Source organism: Corvus moneduloides, chromosome Z, assembly GCF_009650955.1.
Source record: "Corvus moneduloides isolate bCorMon1 chromosome Z, bCorMon1.pri, whole genome shotgun sequence".
NCBI classification, from domain to species: domain Eukaryota; kingdom Metazoa; phylum Chordata; class Aves; order Passeriformes; family Corvidae; genus Corvus; species Corvus moneduloides.
Window position 1 is genome coordinate 35,309,275 of NC_045511.1, and position 22,148 is coordinate 35,331,422.

General features: G+C 37.3%; 1 protein-coding gene across 3 annotated transcripts in view; it reads right to left on the reverse strand.

Moving 5' to 3' along the window:
* Positions 1–9,401: 9,401 nt before the first annotated feature.
* The window catches only part of SPIN1 (spindlin 1), a 74,842-nt gene continuing 62,095 nt past the window's right edge, over positions 9,402–22,148 (reverse strand). For 2 of the 3 annotated variants that reach the window (XM_032097601.1, XM_032097602.1), the window contains exons 4-6: positions 17,667–17,920; positions 16,462–16,695; positions 9,402–13,756 (exon numbers count right to left, since the gene is read on the reverse strand). In XM_032097601.1, the coding sequence (XP_031953492.1) occupies positions 13,557–13,756; positions 16,462–16,695; positions 17,667–17,920 (688 nt within the window). In that variant the 3' untranslated portion in view covers positions 9,402–13,556. The remainder of the gene's footprint in view (positions 13,757–16,461; positions 16,696–17,666; positions 17,921–22,148) is intronic. The other variant, XM_032097600.1, reaches the window with a different exon arrangement.

Below are 22,148 nucleotides of genomic sequence, written 5' to 3' on the forward strand. Positions count from 1 at the left end.
CTAGTAGGGTCTGCTCTGACCCTTGGACCTGCCTGCAAGCAGAGGGTATTGTTCCATCAAGAGGGGATTATCTTCAGTGGCCATACCATTGTTTTCTAGTTGTTCAGTAACTAAGACTTGGTATTTCAAAAGTGGCTTTCATTTCGATGTTGCCTGTAGTTTTCATATTCCCAAAATCTTTTGTCAGGCAATCATATTTACAAGGTTTTCCTGTTTCATCTTCCCCAACAGTTCTGAAAGCCTGTCTAGGTCTTTAAGGAACATACCCTTTGCTCTCTCCTTCATGTACCTTCTTCATAGCCAGCACTGGTCTTCGTAAAGAATTTGATCCAATAGACATTTGCAATAAACAGTCTCTTAAAACTTGTGTTACATGCATGATACTGGATTTTTAAGTGAAAAGTTATAAAACACCAAGTTTCAGTCTGTTTATAATTCTTAAGCATTCTGTAGGAAATGCATACCTGCCAACATTTGATGTTGGCAGGCCGTATAGTCATCCAGTGAGAAGCCATAAGGCAAAAGCTGACTAAATTCACTCAAAGGAGAGTGTGATGTGGGTGAGGCCTTGTTGGTTCAGTTGATCATTAGCACATCGTCTATTTAATTATACCCTGATGAAAACATGTAAGTCACAAAACTAATCAAGATAAACTCTGGTTTGGCAATACTGTATGTAGTGCAATCCCTGAAGAAATCATGCTAGCAACTGGCCTCAGTGAATCCCATTATGTGTGCATACTAGCCAGACAGAAAATCAGACCCCAAAGGAGACAAGAACACATAGAATAAAGGAGACATACCAGTGGATTAAATAGTTAAATAAGTCGCAATCATTGATAAAATTTTATTAAATAGCTGGGGCTTTTAAAATTCATTTTCATAATACATAACTATGTGCTTTACAGGAGAGAGTTATAATCTGAGTTATTGGTGAGAAGGCAGGCAAAGTTACTTTCCACAATGTACACAGTGAACAAAAAGGAGTAGCAAGTCTCTTGGTCTCAACCCAACACATTAACCAATGAGCTGGGGAAAGAAGTCAGTGCACAAAGAATTATTGAGCCAAAAAAATTAAATTTTGTCATACACAACCTGCCAGCTAAAGTAGTTATTGGCTATTCATAGCATTCCTTAGAGCTGATGCATTTGGAACACCTTTTCGTCTGCTGGGTTCAGGAGACCCAAACACAGCTCATTATGACATAGTCAGCAGTGATACAGGTACCTAGTGAATGTTCCTTCATGATTGTTCTTGGAACTGCTTCCCCTACGTAACCTCCGAACACAAAAGAATAACACTATCTTTTCTCAAGTAGGAAAATTAACCAAATAAGGGCCACACAGGTTTTTTTAATTACAATTTTATTAATTTTGTTTAAACTCTAGCGCTAATTGTAGAAGATATCAAGGGCTACCTGTTAGGGAATCTAACTTTTCCTCCGTAAGAGATACTGGGATGTAGCTTAGCATTCTTACCACAAAGACATCCATCATCATCAGGACTGAATGAGAGCTTTAGCAGCTACCAAGTAACCAAAACATTTTAGTACAGAAGATACTGTAAGGTATACCTCCTTTTCTTTTCTTTTTTTTCCTTTTTTGAAGCAACAGATTTTTACCAATAAGAGGCAACAATTATTAGAGAAAACTGCACTGGCGAGGCTTCACTCTGGGTCCAGTGTGCAGTTTTGGATGCCACAGTATAGAAAAGACATTAAGCTATTAGCATGCAAAGGAGGGCAACAAGGGTGATGAAGGGCCTTGAGGGGAGCCCGTATGAGGAGCAGCTGAGGTCACTTGGTCTGCTCAGCCCAGAGACACTTAGGGGAGACCTCATTGCAGGAATGGCCTGAAGTTGTGTCAGGGGAGGTTTAGGTTGGATATAAAGAAAAAGCTCTTACCCCAAAGAGTGGCTGTCACTGGAACAGGCTCCCCAGGGAAGCGGTCTGAAAAGCAGCACCAGCCTGACAGAGTTCAAGAAGTGTTTGGACAATGCTCTCAGGCACAGGACAGGATATCCTGTGCAGGGCCAGCAGTTAGACTCAATGATCCTTGTGGGTCCCTTCCAAATCAGGATGTACTGTGGTTCTACAATAACAATTTTTAAATAAATGTTTGCAACATTAACTCTGTGTCCCAGTTTAATATGCATTATTAATGTAGATTAATAGCACATGTGGAAAGAGTGAAAGAATGCCCTTATAAATGCTTATAAATTAGGTAGAATTGAGAGTTTGCAAGGAATATTTTTTTCTTTTAACCCGGAAATACTGCAACCTATTAATAGATTCCTGCTATGCAAAAAGTCTGTTATAGGAAGTGCAGCACTAGGGTACATTCTTTCCATTCTACAGATTTTGAAATTAGCAAAGGTATATGAACTTATCCTTGCAGTATAAAAAGCCTGATTCAATGATCCTTTGCATTTAACGTTATCCTGAGTAGTGTATCTCAAATTACCAAGCGCTAGATAGTCTAAATATCAGTGCTGTAACATTTCTGACTTCCAAACAGGTACGCCAGGGAAACAACGCGGTGTCATCTAATACAGCAGCAGCTCATGGCAACAAGGAACAACACTTGCACCTGCAGAAATGGAAAAAGCTAGTAAAATTCTGCTCTAGTTCATTTGAGTTCAGACACACTTTTCACTTCACTCTTGCCCTTTGGCAGTTTAGTGTAACAAAGCGGACATTTAGGGGTTTGGTTTGGGTATTTTTTGCCTGAAGACACCTCTGACTAGATGAGTTCCCTTCAAGGTCAGAGTCATCCAATACTAGATCCTGCATTTATGTGCCTTTCGAGAAATGTAAGGCTGCTTGAATCTTCCTGCAGAATCCAGCTAGTCCTCTACAGTTGCTAGCAACCACCACCTAATTTTGGTTTTTTGTCAGAGCTTTTGATTGCAGAAAAAGGCCAGATTGTCACAAGCACTCTGCTACAAGGAGGGACTCCAGAATTTTATCAGCAGTTTCAGTTGCTTTAAGTAATTTGATAGCCACATACAAAAGTAATTGGCATCTGCACAACCTCTTCTGGCAAAACTTGAATAAGAGTCTTCAGTCATGGAAGAGACAGCATGCATCTAATCCTGCCCACCTTGTTGGCAGCCTCTCTTGTAGCTAGATTGACTGAATGATTTAATTAAACCACATATTTCAGGTGATCCTTTATTAGCAAAAACAGGACCAGGTCCTAGGGAGCCAATATAAGTTTTACAGTGCTGAAACTGGAATATTTTTCTGCCAATAACCAAGTTGCCAATGTAGCTATGCTGCAGCTGCTAGCAGGAGCTCCTAGTAAGAGTTTTGGCAGAGCACGTTGACCTCACTGCAGTCACTTGTCTCAGGAGTTTGCAGGCAGCCTGCAAAAGCCTAAGAGTTTTGTGTCTAGCATGCTCCTTTTCATAAGAAATCTCTGGTTTTTGCTGTTTGAATAAAGGGAATGTTATTTTAAGGCTGGGATTCACTGTCATTTATATTGTACATGTTTTATCTAACCACTGTAAAATCCCAAAGACCTTTCCCCTGCACATACTCAGAAAAATAACATTCTCTAGCCTGTAGTATCATGTGTTCTAATTTTAAAACCATTAGAATCATAGAAATAATTGAGAAAGCAATGTCACTAAATCATTATCATAGGCTGAAAACTCCACTACAAAATCCACAACAAGTAGCCTAAGAAGGTAAGGCCAGTTCCTTTGGTTGACTATGAGTTAAACAAACAGTAACTGTATTTCAGAGCTCTGAAATGACAATTAACTTGAGAGAATGACAGATGTGAAAGACTCAGGATTCACATGCTAGTTTCTCTGCCTCATGAACGCTGACTTTCATGCTGGGGGTTTGGAACTAGATGAATTTATGGTCTTTTCCAATCCAAGACATTTTATAATTCTATGATTTTCAGTTACATAGAAAATCATCTTGGGCAAGGAAAGGAAAAATCCCACACAAGGTTGTTGAATAGAATAAATCCCTATGCTATTGTGGTGGGTTAACCTTGCATGACTGCCAGAAGCCCACTCAGTTGCTCTCTCAGTCCCCCTCCTCAATAGAACTGGGGGAGAAAAATGATGAGAAAATTCATCAGTTGAGATGAAGACACCTCATTATTTAAGTACCACATTTAAGTATCTAACTACCATTGCAGGTAGGACAGATTTCTGGGAAAAATTAATTCTTTGCCAATTAAAAATAAGAGGAGGATGGTAACAAAGAAAGACCAAGCCAAAAATAGATTCCTCTCACCCTTCTTTTTCCCAAGCTCAACTTCACTCCTGAATTTTCTACCTCCGCCTCCTGCCCAGCTGGTGCAGGAGGAAAATAGGGGTTGTGATCAGTTCATAAAATTCCATCTCTGCTGCTCCTTCATGTAACCACAAAACTGGTAAGACTTGGAAGGGACCTCTAGGGATCATCCAGTCCAACACCCCTGCCAAGGCCAGTCAGCTAGAGCAGGTGAGACAGGAATGCATCCATGTGGGTTTGGAATGTCTTCAGACAGGGAGACTCCATGACATTCCTGGGCAGTCTGTGCCAGTGCTCTGCCATCCTCAGCATAAAGTTCTCCCTCATGTTGAACTAGAACTTCTCGAGTTTTAGTTGATGTCCATTGCTCCTCATTCCTCCTCTCACTTTTTCACTTTTCCCCCTGCTCCAGTGTGGACCAGGGCTGCAGTCCTTCAGGAACAGATTGCACCAGTGTTGGGTCCCCATCAGGCTGCTGTTTCTGCCAGAAAAACTGCTCCGGTGTGGGCTCTTTCCACAGTGCCATGGGTACTGCTTGGAGTCAGATTCAGGATGGACTTTCCACAGACTGCAGATTCCTTCAGGGCATGTCCACCTGCTGCAGCACAGGGTCCTCCCATGACTGCAGTGTGGATCTCTGCCCTTCAGTGGTACTCCATGTGCTGCAGGGGCACAGCTGCCTCACTGTGGACTGGACCAAAGGCTGCTGGAGAACCTCTCTTCCAGTGACTGGAGCACCTTCTGCCCCTTCTTTTGTCCTGACCTTGGTGTCTGCAGGGCTGTTGCTCTCACATAATCTCACTTTTCTCTCACAGCTGTCTTGCAGCATTTTGTACCCTTTCTCTAATATGCTTTCCAGAGGCAACACTAGTAGCTTGGCTGATGTCATCAGCAGTGTCCTGCAGTGGGACTGTTGGGGCTGGCTGTGTCCTACACAAGGTGAGCACCATCTGTTTTCTCAGAAGCCCCCCCTACAACCTCTCTACGACCAACACTTGACATGTACACCCAATACCCCTGGCTTTAAATTCTTGCATCCCAGTAACTTCATCCTAAAACTTTTCCTATGGTTGAAACAATTCAGAAGAGTAATTATTTGAACAGAATCATCTTCATATTCAAGAAATTATAAGGCTGCTAACTCTGAAAAATGACTGTTCCAGGGATGGTTCGGGGGCTAAGCCACAGAAACAGATCACTGCAAACAGCACATGGTGAAGATGCAGAAAGTCAGGTCCAGGATGCAAGGACCTCAATGCTACATGTCAGCTGTCACCAGAAGGTTAACCTGTTGTCTCCATAAACAGTTACGTACTAAAGAAGACTCAGGGAATAAGTCTTCCATGTTGACAGTAAGACCACATTTCACTCTGCATTTCCAATTGGCTGTGACACAAATTCTTCCTGTGAGATGGCCCTGGATCTCAAACACAAGTAACAGACTTGAGGTCAGACAGGACTCCCCCAGTACCGGAGCATCAAGACACAATCTTCCTTATGTGCTGTTAATCACATTGCAACGAGAGCACTAGAGCATGGGACAGGACCAACCATAATGTGATCCAGTTAATAAAGGATTACTGCTTCAGAACTAAGTATTTATACCCTTACAGGTCTAGTCCAAAGGCCAGTAAAAAGTAGGTTCAGTTGCTGCTATACCTTGCAGGAGGCTGCTGTCTCAGTACCATCCCAAAAGACAGAAAAAGAAAGTCAGTTGGCCAGATCACTTCTTCACTCCATGGCATGATTTTCTCTGGTGGTGACTCTGCACCTTTACCATTCAAGAGAAGTGATGAATCCCAGTAAGAAAACCAAATCAAACTTTGAAATTGCATTTGTTATTTCCAAAATGCTTTTAGTGATATAACCAAGTAGTTTACAGAAAAGCAGATGTCTGAAGAATTCAAATTTCTGCCTTTGGCAGCACAGTGCCTACTTCTGTTTTTTAATAATTGTCTCAAAAGGACACAGATATCAGCATCACTTATCTTTGCAATCTTGAACCTACATTGAGTGCAAAAAAATGTTTATTCTCCACAGAGGAGCATCTCAAAACAAAGCATGAAGTGCATCACAGACTTTCTGCAGTGAGGTTTTTTAGCACTCTTCAAATATTTTCTTCTTTCCACACAGAAGTGTATTCTTTAAAAATTTGAAGCAATTCACATCTCCATTTAATGCTTTTGTTTTATCCAGAGGAGTATGATTAGATAATAACAATTAGCAGTAATTTTAGGTAGTTGTAGTTTTGTAATCTGCAAGAGTGGTATTAGCTGAACTAAAAATTCAGAATTTGGAGAACATGGTGTTACTTTAGGCCATTTACCTGTCTAATTTGATTATATTTTAAATACAACAGTTTCCATGTGTTATACTAAATTTGTAGAAGCCAAAATGCTAAGAAACTTCTATGTACACTGCTAGTCTTGTAACATCAAGTTAAAGGCCAGGATAATGTTTGGATTTACAGTATTAGAAAGCACTACCCATTGTAATTAATCAGTATTTTCTTTTCTCTTTGGTGAAACTTCATACATTGCATTTCTCACATATTATGGGCATCCTCCTGTTTAATCTTCCTTCCACTTCTTTTGGAATGAACTCTTATTCTCAGTTCCCAGTCAGTAGATAATGGATCCTTTATTGTTTGGATTTTTTTCCCTCCTACCATCAGAAATTCTGAATCAGAGTAGTTAGATTTTCTGTCTTGCTTTTTCAGAAAACTGCACTGTAACTCCCCTTTTTATTTTTTGTCTGCCAGCTTTTGAGGAGACAATACACTGAGCTGGACTAATAGAAGAGAATTTCATGTCAGGAAGAATGACATCCTTTTAAGGCGTAAACCTGAATGAAATGAAAAATGCTAGGGAATATTGAGGATTCCCAGCAAGATAGTTTCAACTGGCCATAATGAAATGTGTGGCAACGTAACAAAAAGTTGCTTGTAAAAATTGCTGTTGCCATTCTTTCAACACTTTTAAGTATAACTTTTGAATCACTTAATCTTGTCTAGTGCTTCTGCCGTTGTGCTGATTTATTTTGTTCTTATACCTTAAAAGGTTAGTATGTTTTTAAATTCATTAGATTAATGGAAGTTTAAGTTAGACATCTGCCTCAGTAAGCTAAAAATAGCTAGGAGTTAGTAAACAGTGTTGCAAAATCAAATAAATTACTGACAGCTTTTATGGAAAGTATGACAACCAGTGTTCCAAGTGCATGGCTCCAGTGGTAAAGATCTTTATGAAGATAATTTAGTCAGTCATCCTCCCATCCATTTCAAAGCTGAATACACCATGTGTAGCTAGTTAGTGCAGCAGGACTAAAATGCAGCAGCCCAAATCCCAGATGAGTGCTGTCCTGACACTGAGCAATCTCCCATAAAAGAAAAGAGAAAAATAAGTCCTCTCTCCTCAGTGGCTGTTTACAGGGATTCACTTTGATCAACATGAATGTATGCTTAAAGTAGTATAAAGTTGTGTTGATATATTTTTTATTAACAAAAATATGCCTCTCACATGTCAGATCTGGGTGGAACATCTCAGGAAGTAACAACTATGCAAATCAAAGTGAATGTGCAGATGTCCATGTTCATTTTTAAGTAATCTTTGAACAGATCAATCTATAGATCTGAAGAACAATGGAATCAAAATATTTAAAAAGGGCTTGTAAAGGTCAGACTCCATGGAAATAAATTTAAGGATTAATTGCATGGGGGTGGATGGAACCAGTGTCAAAACACAGAGGTTTTTAAACTGTCAGGCTGCAAAATCATTTACACAAGCTGCATACAAGTTAAGTTAATCGTAACTGATTTCAGAAAGAAAATGTGCAGAGATCTGTAATGGACATCTAAGTAGAATAGGGAAGTGTTGACACCACCTTACTTACACTGCTGAGACCTCAGCTGCTTTCTGTTGTACACACACAGGTGTATATTTTGCATATGCAGCTCTGCACTCTCTTTGAAAGAGAAATAAGGAAACTCACAAGGTAGTGGGAAGAGCAGAGCCTGAAAAAAATGCTTAGTAGCTTGATAATTTCGCCTGGCTACAAATCCTGAAATGAATTAAAATGGTAAGATACTGATACTGGCAAAGAGGTTAAGTGATGTAACATGCTAAGGCAGGAACTTACAGAAAGAAAAACGAGTTAGTTTGTAAAAAAATGCTTCTAAGTGTGTAAAACAGCAAAAATCTTTTATTTTCCAGAGCTTGAGGATGAAAGAACATACCTAGAATTTCCTCGACCTATTCTTACTTCTTTTAGACCTCAATGATCTTAAATTGCAGCAGCCCAGCCTCCTCCAAAATATCCTTACTGAACTTTATCCTTTCCAGAAAACCACGGAGTCCCCTGAAGTCATCAATGATTCCACTGCTTACAGCATGAATATAAAAAAATATGTCAAAATAAGTAACTCATCAAGCAAAGAGCAGGTTTTTTTTTCTGAAAATATAACCTGTTCATATGGACGAGGAACCTGACAGATGTGAAAATACAGTACAGTAGTATTAAAGCAATAGCTCTGAGTAGGACCGCTACCACCCTCTTAAATCTGAGGGACATTACTGTCAACAAAGCACTGACATTTAAGCTGCTTGTAAGTGAGCTCATAAGTAACCAGCTCTCAGGGGTGAGTTCATTACTGCAGTGATAGCAATAAACATATCTTTGCTTTTATAAGGCTTCTCTTTTTCTCTATACAGAGGAAGCTGCCACCAAACTGAGGTTGGTTTATCAGCGGTAATACAGAACAGGTTCAGGTGTTAGTCACAACACGTTAGTGTATCTATTTTTAACTATGATTTAACAGCCAGGTCACAGAGATAAACACCTGCTTTTTGCAGGTGATACTCCTGCTACAGCAATGTCTTAGACACTCCCTAATCACAGATGTACACAATATAAATCTTTAATGGGAGAAGTGTCAGAGGCAATGGGATACAATGAACTGGAAGCTGAACTAAGCGAAGAGGCTTGGGTATGTATGCTGGCATACTCCATGTTCTGCGGTATACAACTAAATGAGCTTGGCGACAAAAACATGTTGTAGAATCACAGAATCATTTAGGATGAAGAGATCCTTCAGATCATTGAGTCCAACCGTTAACCTAACACTACAAAGTCCACCACTCTACCATGTCTTTTAAGTGCCATGCACCCTTTATTATCAGAAAAGAGGTAGTAATAAAGAAAATCTGTTCAACATGGGAAGTTTGCTTTAGTAATTTAACCACATCAAGTCTTCACAACAACTTACAGGACTTTAGAAAATCTACAACATGGTGATGTTACCTTCTCTGCTCATCACCTCCAATTTGCATCAACTTTGTTTTTTATCACCAGTAAAATACACTTCATTAAATTTTAAATTGTTTTAATTCAAAGCAAATGAATGTATCACCAAAACAATGCCAAATGTTTCTGCACTGTTCCCCACTGCCGACATATTTAGTGTGCTCTGGAAATAGAGACACCTCACAGACCTGCACAGCCCCTGGAGGGGAGTTTTCTGTGTTAATTAAATACAATTTAACAGTATGCTTTAACCTTAGCCAAGTTCCATCTTACCAGCACTTATTAGGAAAAAAGAATAAAGATTTGGCTTTGCAAGCAAACGTATTTCATAGGGCAAGTATTATACCAGCATACATGGCTCAACATTAAAATAATAAATCATTTCAATCAGAAAAATGAAGAAATTGCTTCTTCATAATCTGAAATGACATCACTACATTTTGCTCATGAGAACAAAGTTTACAGGCATAAGTTGCACATAAAGGGTTTATTTTAAATGTTTTAAGGATAGAGTTACATCATAATTATAAAAATTACTTACAGAATTAAGTAACAGATTTAAAGTGTTTATACTTCTAAATGCAGAGAACAGGGAACTGTCTACATTGTTCAAAATAAAATAAAAATAAAGAAACCAAGCTCTAAAGATGAATTCATTACCTAATTTAAAAATGTGAACACGAAGACCTCTGAACTATACACATACCAAGAACCATCCAAATTGCACTAATGATGTAAAATACAAAAAGCACAGCATTTTCAAGGAACCAGAAACTGTTTTTACCATAATCTTTTCCCTGACACAGCTAGTAAATTCTCTCTGAACATAAAGCCCCTATGTTTAAACAATCCATTTCAATAATGCTTCTACCTATTGTGACAAAAAGGGTTTTCCCCATCTCTACTCCAACATAGTTTAGGGTTTGGCACTCAAAAGAAAGAAGAAGAATGTAGTGTTCTGCTATTCAACTGGAATTTTATTTTTTCTTTAACAGAATACATGGTCCCTTCAAATGCTGTATGACACATACAACTGGAAAATTACCTTCCGTTGGCACTATGCTCGTCTCACCGGTGCATTTAATCCTACTAACAACCATTAAAACAGCACAATAAGCAAATTCACAAAAAACTGAACACAAAATAAAAACAGAACAAAACAAAAACCTAAACATTTTAACATGCAACTTTAGTTTGTTACATTGAATGTTCTAACCCTCTAAGCATGCAAAAAAGGATGGTCTGCATTTGTTTTTTTTTTTTTTCCCTTTTAAGAAGTTTTACATGGCAGCCTGACATCACACACACGCACACACACAATATACAACAATACTACAGCAGGTAAATGTGAAAGGTGAATAACTTCTATACAAAGATCCATGGCTTGTGCCATCACAAGCCTTATGTGATTTTGGAAAGTAATGTTGAACCCCTATAACAAGGAACCAACATTTAGTTACCAGGGTAACGCAAGCACTGCATGCAGATCTGAAACATGAGCCTAAAACAAAGCCCAAAGCAGATGGGCAGGGAGTGGAATTAGTCTCAAGCCTCAAAACGGTGGTTTAAGCTATCAAAAAAAAAAAAAAAAAAAAAAAAGAAAAGAAAAGAAAAAAAGTGAAAAGAAAATACCCACGCAACAGACAACGGGGACATCGAAAAACAACCGTGAAATTTACAGTTTGTAGATTATAGTCTAATTGTCAGAATACATAGTGTATTCAATAGGCTTGCAGAAAACCCACAAATGCAAGCCTAATGCTAAAAGTGTTCCAGTAGACCTAAACCTCAGATATTCCAAAACAAACCTCTTATTCCTCAGATATATAGCCCCAAGTTCAGCGTACTAGGTTATTCATGTATCTCGTGTATAATTAATACACTCACTCATTCCTGTGCCACAAATATCGACTTGGGCTCATGGAGCCAGGCTCAGCTTTGAGATTTACATGCAGGACTCTTAAGAGTCAATAGAAAACACAACAGATCTGCAGGATGAAAACACTGTGTTGCAAATCTGCTCACTTTGTTCAAACACAAGAAACATTTACGACTCAGGTACTTACTGCATAAGGACTGCATTGAGAAGCTATTCACTGAAAGACAATAGCCTGCCTTTGGTTGCCCATGATGAAATACTGGACATAATGCAATATAGTAGCAATGGACAAAGAATTAAGGTATCATATTTATACGGAGAGTATTTATTACCATTCAACAGCATAATGAGGCACAAGCCTTAAGGCTAAAATATGAAATCAGGCAAAAAAATGGACAGAAAGGGGCTTAAACCACTGAGTCTTCAATATCAAGAATACCCACAACAGAGGTAATCTGCACCTCTGTCCTCTGATTAACAGCACCTCTCCTGCATTCTTCCATTAATGGCACACAGTTGGATATCAGGGTATTTGTTCCTTCCATCAACAAGTGTTAACTGCCTTCACATGCTGTACTTCTGTGAAGCAGTTCCTGCGGAGCTCTGCCTTAATGTAACATGACAACCTTGTTGCTGTGCTGGATTGTTGTTCCAATTCTGTTATTTTTAAAAGCTGCCACACTTAACAAACCCTAATTTTCATTTACAACTACCTTGCAAGATTATAACCATGAAAGGATTTTGCAGTTGTGGGCTGCTATTTACATCCACAATCTAATGCAGATGACTGAACCACTGAGACTGCCTATAGCTTCCATTAGATAGTACACCACTGGCATGCAGAACTCTAGTGTTCATAGAATGAAATTCAAGTTAACAGCATACCTCAAAGCAAGTACAACGTACACCACAAAAGGCAACAACAGGTTTAAACTGTAGATTTGTCCAGACACTCCTTATGTGGAAAAGCCAGAAAAAAAATAAACTGGGAAGATGCCTTCTTGAACCAAAATGATTAAAAGTAAACCAACACAAAGGAATGCAACAGACTGAGCAGAAGGCAACAAATGCTTCTCCTTCTCTAAAGTTATATCTTCACTGTAAAAGGACACCCCCTCCCACTCTCCTGGCATGAGATTGTATTTGCCATGTAAAATATTAACTACTGTTAGGCTTCTAAGTCCACACACAAACAATTCAGGTTGCTAGGTTTTGATATTAAATAAGAGACTACTGATGCCAATGCGTAGTCTAAAGTTGTCTGAAGTAGCATATGTACTGTTAAAGTTGTGGCACCAAGCACTTGGGTTTTGCTAAGAAATGTGTATAACAAAGAAAGAAAGAAGTACAACATATAGGATTGAAGGCAGCCTTGTTGCATGTATTTTACTGGTTCCTACAACTTGTAAATATGGGCCATTAACCTGCATATTCTAATTAAGTGGTTATACAGATTAAATGTAATTTTATAGTTTAAAGCCTCTTCACTGAAAGGTGCGTAATCCAAACACGATATCCTACTGCCCTGTGACTAGTAAAAAATGCACAAGCATTTCCACACACTGAAAGTTCTTAAAAAGCTAAATTTGAAATAAAGTGTAGAAACACAGCAGATTGATGTTACATGGGTTAGGCACTCCTTGATGCTACACAAACTGTTTAAACCTTTCACAGAAGTCACCTCTGTCCCAACCCTGAAAACAAGGACTGCCAGTATCCAAGAAATTAAATTTAATGTTACAAAAGAAGGCGTATCAAAATATCAAACTACACTTGCATGTGGCAGTTGAACAAGTGAGTGCAAGATTGAAGAAAAAGTCAAAATCTATGAAAAAATTTAATGATTACAATACTAGATCAACTTTACACAGCTTGAATTTGCAGCTGTTCTTTGCTTTTAACTCCCTCCTGCCCTAACATATTAACTTCCTTCAAGAAAAGGAGTTCTCTTACACAAAATGTGTCATGTTTGTATTACTCAGAACAAAACAGTTTTGCTGGCAGAGATTGTGGGTTCGCAGGGACATTTAAGCTTTCGTTAAACTGGAAAGCAGTCAAGTCTTTGTGTCTACAAATTTTACATTTAATAGTTCCACAAATTTGGCAAAAGTTCATGAGGACGTCTAGGATGTCTTCACCAAATCGTAGACATAAATATGGAAATCATCATCAAACTTGATGAAATAGACAGATGGTTTGGCTTCAACTTGATGAATGACCATGCCAGTCCTTTTCGAGCCATCTTCTTTGGCATATTCCACTTGTTTGCCTACCAGGCTGTCCACAACTTCACCCGGTTCCCGTTCTGCAGGAGGTGAATCATCTGTAACATAAACCCAGTGTGCTTTAGTAGACATTAACAAAATTTTGCAACATGGAAGAGAACTGCAGAGTCTTCTTTAAAACTCATACAAAACAATGAAAAGTTGTAAACAGATTAATAAATTTAGTTCAGACAAACACCTAACAATTGCCATGCTTCTAGAAAGTAGTAGCAGAAAAAAATTTCAAGCAATACTGTCTTCAGTTTTATTAGGACAAAAATAGCAGTTTGATTGGTAAGAGAAGTAAATCTGTGACAGGAAGATTTATGCACAAGTTGTAGAAAATGTCTGTAGACAACTAATTTAAGCCATGAGCAGAAAAAGGCATTGGATCTCCTTAGCAGAAAGCTAGCCTAACTTAACTTCTCTCTTTCCACACACATTATTCAAACGTTTAATGCGTGTATGGGACTGCAACAAAAGCATATTTTCTGAAATGGTAGTAGGTGTAAACTTGTTATTAAAAGCGGCTTTTGACTCCATATTTGAATAATGCTATTGGTAAAGTCTGATTGTATTATTTTCCTCTCTGGCAAAACCTACCCAGACAATCCCTATGCTAAATCCGAATAATGAACAGTGTGATTGTAACATGCCAAGTGATCGGCTACAAGCCAATCACAGAACAAGCAGAATAAAGGGTAAAAAGTACTTTACGGAAGCTAACCACATCGTCTTTCTCAGCTCCTCTTCTTTGGTTCCTGATTTAGATAAACTTGTAGTTTGTATTCCACTGAAAAACTATCTAAAGCAATTGTAAGATCTGATGTGGCTTTTATTCTGGAAATCATAAGCTTTTAAATTAATGACCTTGTTCCAAGTTTGCATTAAGAATCCCTTACAGATTCTACCCATTTTATTTTCAGTTTTGAGAGCTGTGAAAGAACTCTCAAAGGAGACGAAAAAAACCACAACAGAGAATGAACTAATTGGCTTGCTTAAAAATTCTTCCATGAACATAAGAAGTTTCTTTTTTAATTTGTGTTTCAGTTCCTCTATAAATGCATTGTCACACATAGTTATTATCCTCTTAGTATCAGTTTTACATGAAGAGGTTTTCTTGGCAAAGATGCAAGTTCAATTCCTGCATTTTGACTTAGAAGTGTAGGCAAAGTTTTAGTATCAGATCCAGCAATACATTTTCCCCTTAGAAAGAAAAAAAGTTATCTATTATTTGGTCTCCTTGCATGTTCAGAACCTATATTTGAGAAGAGACAGTACCCCAGAAATTTTATTTATAATATTATGACAAGTTCCACCAAATTTACAGAAGTACTCGCAGATATTCTAAAATCTGATTTGAAAAATACTACTCCAAAATAGTAACATCCAATTGTTGACTCAAGGACATAATTCAAAATAACTGGAAAGCATTCACATTCAGGGAAGGAAGCAAATACTTAGAAGTGTTTAGAAAATCAGTAAGCAGTCAATAATCTTGTGGTGAGCACAGAGGGTGAAGTGCACTAAAAGCAACTAGTTTTTAAATGGAAAGAAAGCATGTAAGACTTTCCTACCCTCAAGGTGGAAGAAAGAAAAGCAGACTTAAAATACATTCCTACTCCTTTTTAGTGGTTAAGACAAAGAACAAGTTATTGTAACATTCAAATCTGAAAGAGCTTGCTTTATTTCTTTAAGAAGAGAAAGGTCACTTTTTTGCCATTAACATCCGTGGTTCACTCTTTAAAAGTACCAGAGATGTTGCTTTTTGCTAGGTGGAGAGAAGAGGGTAATCTAAACATAGATCATTAACACAGAGGTTATGCAAATAAGTGCCACTTTTTTATTCTGCCAGTAGATCGTTACCAGTGGTGCCTCTGAAAGAAGACTATCTCGAACTCAACAGATCATTAATTGGGTAACTGTAGTGGTTGACTACATAATGCTTTGCATGTGTCTTAGTTACAATTAATTTTCTTTAAATCCCAGATGGCTTCTGTCAGAAAGGCTGTTTTGTTACACAGAAGTAAACCCAAAGTATTCTTTATAAGCTTCCCCCCTTCTTTTTTTGTATTGACTATCTAAATCTCTAGAACAATATTGATTCTGTGAAAATCCTTCTAAATTAACGGAAGTCCTGAAGAAGAAAGGAGACTTCCCATTCAAAATATCCCTAATATGCTGAAATCTTTTTCTTGCTAGTGTTACAAAATGTGAGAGAAAATAAATTTTCAAAGAATGAGTACTTCTTTCTCACAAGCAACTACTGAAGAAGTTTTTCACACTGAAGACACATAGCTCAGTGACATTGTTCTTACTGTATTACTTGGACCCAAAATATTATTCATTCCCACAAGAACTGCTTCAGAGACACAAATCAAGAGCCAACTCCGTAAGACGTGATATGTCCATAAGAAAACAACATTGAAAGACTTCTGGTTTGTCAGTTTCCACTAAAAAACCCAAACATAAAGTCTTCCACAGTAGTACACCCATATTTCTAGCAGAATTAAGAATAATTATGAAGAAGTATTTCCCTGCATATGTCATTGCTAAGAAAAGTTAAATATTTCAGCAGTTAACACAGATGTTCTTATGTTCTGTCTTGTACTACTACATTTGTTAGCTGTGATACCTCAAAAAAAAAATTGAAGGGAATAATGAACATGATGCTTGTTTGTCAGCTCTCCTGTCCATAAATAAACCACAGCTAAATCTTTAATAAGAAAAGCTGCCAGAAGAAAACAGTAACTGGCCTACTTACTTGAATCAGGCATAATGCGAAGGTCACCTTCTTTATAATCATCTAAGAGCTGGTACATGTACAAGACAGGATCTTTCTCGTAGGTAATATAAAACCATGTGTTCATAATAGGAGCTCGAGCCAAAACCATCCCCCTCCACTCATCTTTTGAGCCATCCTCTGTCTCAAACATATGTTCCACAGCTTTACCAATCATTGTGTCTGCCAGGTGGGCATCACTAATTCGAGACGAAGCTGAAATGACAGCATTTCATAAATTCATTCAAAAGCACAGATATATATCTTTGTAAAAAATAATCTTTATGCTGATCAATGCACAAATCTGATCGTCAGTTAGTAAATTCATACACAGAACGAACTGTTCATTCCAGAGAGTTTACTACTGCTGCAGAACTACAGAACTTCAGAACATTGTTAAAATAACGAATTACTGTACTCCCTGTGAATAAACAATCATAATGCAAGCTAATGAGAAATCAGTCAAGGCTACAGCAGCAGAGACTCTGAACTTTAACTAGGCAATGGACAGGGAGAGGCAGACAGGAGAAACAAAAGGCATAGCTCAGAACAGTTCTATGATTTTGTTAATTGAACTTTGGGGTTTGGTTCCTCCTAATGCCACCCTACAGACTGCTACCAATTCCTTTGCAGTTAGAAGAAGCAACAGCTTTTTCTGTTTACAAACTAGTGTTTACTTGAGTAGATATCAAACTTGGTGGATTGAAAAACCTGCAGTTTAATAATCCAGTGCTAATTCTGAAAAAGAAAAAGCATTATTACTAATCAGGTTAATTCACTTAAAAAATGTCTTCCTGCCATTATTATAAGTACATGGGGGTAGTACAAGAAAAAATGTGACCTTAGTACTGTTAGACCCACAAAATAGACAATATAGTCTAGATGGCTTAGAGTTGAAATTTTAACAGAAATATCAATGTTAATCTAAAAACTAAAGAATGTTCTGCCTACTATTTAAAGACAGAAGACAGCAACTGCACTAACTCACATCATCAAAACTTCGTGGAATAGAAAAAAATAATTAAAGCATTTAGATTACCTGCCATGAAACAAAAATTAAATTGAACAGTAACATTTACATGGTCACGTTATCTTGGGGGAATTCTGCAGGCATTAGTGGAAAACATTTAGTGATAAATGTCAGCCAATATGTGTATTTATTTAGGAGAAAAACCCTAAACACTTACCAACTCTGTCTGGAAGAACTTCAAGAGCTGAAACTCTTTCATCTTTGTGAAGTTCTAGTCCATATACACAATCAAATCCATCATACTTTATGAGATACAGCGAGGGATTTACAGGAACTTGATCAAGAACTGTGCCCTTCCATTGTGTTACAGGTCCACTCCCTTCTTTCCATCCATGCTGTATCCTGCAGCCTACAATATTTCTTCGTGGCTGAGAAATAGGTTTGCTTGGTCCCACATTGTTTCTATGTTTTCTGTACACAGATACAAACATTAATATTAAACAAGTACATACATATTCAAAATTCTACTTCAGAAAATAGTTGTATGCTTTTACATAACAATATATTTTATAGCTTAGCACACCTTATTCAGATTAGGGCATAAAACTTATCACACTTAATTGTGAAAAAGAAGAACACAATTAAGAGTAGTGATACATTTTTGACATGCTGTGTAAGTTTAGATTCCTAGCAGTAAATTCTAAAACTAATTTGCTTAAGCCAAAGTAACTCTTCTACCCCTTGCTACACCGAATGTCAAAAGTAAAACTCACCTGATCAATTCCCAGAGCACAAGGTTACCTGGCAGTATTACAACCTTGTTGCTCTCTGCAGAACAGTAAACAACTCCTTCCCACAAGGAAGAAGTTCAGTGGAAGCATTATGTGGCTGACTCAAATTCTTTCAAAATGTTTGTTTTCCCTAAAACAAACCTGTTTTCACCTAAAGAAATTTAGGCTCCTTCATTTATAGGTAATTTTGACTCCAAGTAGTTTTAAAGACGCATGGCAGCAACAACATTCCCGTATTTAGTATTGAAAATGAAAAATTGCTTGTAATGTAAATGGCCATAGAAGGGATACTCCTCTATGTGGAAGACAGATTATATAACATTTTTGTCCTTCTGATACTTTCATGGAATTGGCATGGAAGTTCCCTCTGGTGAGTAACAGTTGCTATTCTGATGAACTGTAATGTAAGCCATTTAACAGTTTCAAATCACTGAAAGTGTTACAGAAGTTTTGCTTTATCCAGCTATTAAAAACACAAATTGACAATTTTGAATACAAATGGAAGAAACTAAGGGACATTATGACAATATACAAAATTCTCCTGGATGTCAACTAGTTGTAAAATCATTTTTTGGACTACTACTTGTAGCACACATCATTTCAATGGCAGTAATATATGCACACAACTAGCTTAAAAGCAGTATCTAAAAGATGACCAGTTGCAGAAGGCAATATTCTTCCCTAGACTAGAGATAGTGATCAAAGAAAAAGGTCTCCAAGAATAATGAATGCTCTCACAGAAGTCCCTATATGATTCAAAAAATACAGATAACAATCATACCACTGAAATCTTGGAAGCAGTATTTCAGAATAATACACTCACAATATGATATTGGAACATTTAATGCTGTATCACAACTGTAATCATAACTATTAAAAACAAGATCTACAATTACTTCAGCACTTGTCCCACCTCCAGACTTTAATTCACCTTGAAGATATTAGCAAGGGTGTTTTCAAATTTCACTTTTGCTATCATTTGAGGTTTTCAAAGATCAGTTCTGCATTCCTAACTTTGACAGCACAGATAACTGGAAGAGGTTGGAGTTTCTGTAAAGAGAGACTCTCCCACAAAGCTAGTTCTAATTTTATGCAAAAACTAGAATGTGTTTTCAAATTCTAGTTCTGCTCAAGTACGTATATGTATTTCTAATTGTAGTAAGTGTCAGTAACAGCTTACTATTACAAAATATGATCAGAGATCTGGTTCTCAGCACAATAAAACTGAGTTTGTTTTGTATTCAATTCATTTATTTAGTTCTAATGAAACACTGCTTCATTCTGAAGGGAATAAAACCAACCAGAGATAAAAGAAGTTAAAACTGACATTGCTCTGTCTAGTTTAAGCAGTTTATGTTGCTCATCATTTCATCTTTGAAATGTTATCGATATTCAACCTCACAGTCAACTTTAGTTTCTGCCTACAAAGCATAATCCACTTTAATATTTAATTTGGAACAATAAGGCAGGAAGCTCCACACTCATTCTAAAAAAAGATGGAAGAAGACAACATAACTGAATTCAAACAGTTAACTATGTTTAAAATGCCTCATAGAGCAAAGAGCATTAGAAATTTAATTACAAGTCAAGTACCCACTGGGTGCACTTGCAGTACAAATTTTTGTTTGAAGGTTGCATTACTGAACAGCTGCTCACTTCTCATTTGAAGTGGTTCATACTGCTAAGAAATGAGATATTCGAACTAGTATATTACCAAGGAAAACCTACTTCTCGCATCTGAATATGTGGTAAGAAAGTAAGCAAAAGTTTCTAACTATCAATAAGTTATGAATGCACTTCCATTCAAGACAACCAAGTAACCAACTCTCCTTTCCTCAAAAGAGTGGCATTTTTGTGATAAATCAAGTTACACAAATGACCTTCTATGATGCTCTATCCAGAAGGTCCAACACAATTTTTTCCTTCTCTTTCATTACAGTAATCTTTAAAATTTCCACAGAGATTTACTCTTGGATATTTGAAAGCAATTAGACATGTAAGACATGAAGCCAGGAAAAACAGAAAATAGCAAGTCCTGGAAATAGTTCTTGACACATCAGACACATCCTCCTTGTAAATGGTCCTTCGATTCCCTAAAGTTTCTGATCCTCTTCTTTATCTTGCAGGCTGTAAGCTGTTAAGTAAAACCTAGTGTGAAAAAGTTTCATTATCAGAACCAGATACTTCGGAAACGTTCTGAAGACTACACAGTGAGAAGGAAATCTGCCCAGCTTTTAAAGCTGCGCTTATATGGTCCTTGCACAAACTTTTATTTGGCAACTGCTACCAGGGAAACCAACATAGTGTAGAACAGCAGAGGACTGGTAGCAGAAAAATCAGCCATTACCAGAGAGTTGTGCTTAAAACACAAACTAGCTTTTAGAAAAATGGAAATGGCAATGCCCAGTAACCTATAAAGTTACCCATTTAGGCTTCATTGTTGATTGTTTTTTATCCCAACCATGTCATCTCAGAAAAACACCACATGAAAAAAAAAACCCAGGAGGATGAAAGAAAACCACATCTCTCAGATATGCAAAATACGCACAACTGTGAAAAACTGGAATGAAAACTATAAAACATTATAGAAGCAGTACAGCAGCAGTAGTCAGTATACTTTCAAATCTTTCATGGTACGAAACAGAAAAGTTACTAAAAATAGTACATAAAACTTAATAAAACGGTGATCTTATTAATATCTATCACTAACAACAGAATGGTGATTGGAGAATTGTTATTAGCTACTTTTCATGATATTCAGACTATGAGGCAAATTAATTAAGACAGAAGTTTTAAAGTACTTTCTGTACTCCTTCAAAAGTAAAAAAAATCATTCAGTTGTGAATTTCAGCTCTAGATGTTGTAGAAGCCAAGAGTATGTTACCTTAAAGTGGTATCAAAATTTCAAAATGTTTAAGTTCACTTGTAGTTAAATTGCAGGTATAACCTACGCCTCAAAGTCTCTGAATTGCCGACTACAAGAAGTCTGGAGAGCCTATGAAGAAAGGATTGTTTCGTACTTGTGCTAGTTCCTGTACTTTTCTTATAAACTAAGGGTGGAAAGAATGACATCTGTTAGTTTACTGACTGATCTGATGCCAATGAGGTCAGCCTCATATTGGCAGAGATCATCACTACCCACTGACAGAGCACTTGGAAGAACTGTCCTATAACCATGGGAACCATCTCCAAAAGGCTCAACACTTAACTACCATTTAAAGAGTTCAGAAGGCTCATCCACACTGCTCGTTCTATCACATCCTCAATTTATTGAGTCATGCCTTGTTCCATCCTCTGCTGCAAACCTTCTGAAGCTTGTTTAAAATCTCAACAATCTTTGAGTGCCAGTAGGCTTCTTTTTCTTTTTCCTTAAATGAAGAGGTAACTAAATAAATAGCTAAATCAGTGACAAAAGTATACATTACTAACTCATGGTCTATTGTATTGGCTCAGAGTAGTATCAGCATATAGTATTACATCATATTCATATCCTAGTAATTTACAGTAAACTATAAACAATATTCTACTACTCTACCTCATTCTCAGACAAGTCAGTAAGCAGCAAACAAGAATTCATCTTGGCTTGGTACAAAAAACCTTAACTAAATAATAAACAATTGAACTAGGCTAAATTAACATAAAACTAAGCTGAATGCTTAAGTTAAATACCTCAAAATTATGTCACTTAGGATCAAAACTTCTTATGTCCCACAAAAGCCTTTATGCTAATAAATTTACAGCCTATTTAGTTATTTAAATAAGTGTATATTAACACAACAATAAAGACAAATCTAGCCACCCTCAAGTACAAAAGGCAACCCACCTCTGATAGTCTTCCCATCATACACTCCTTTCTCTGAGCGGTTGAAAGAGAACAAGAGAAATTAAATTTTAACCAACTCTACCTG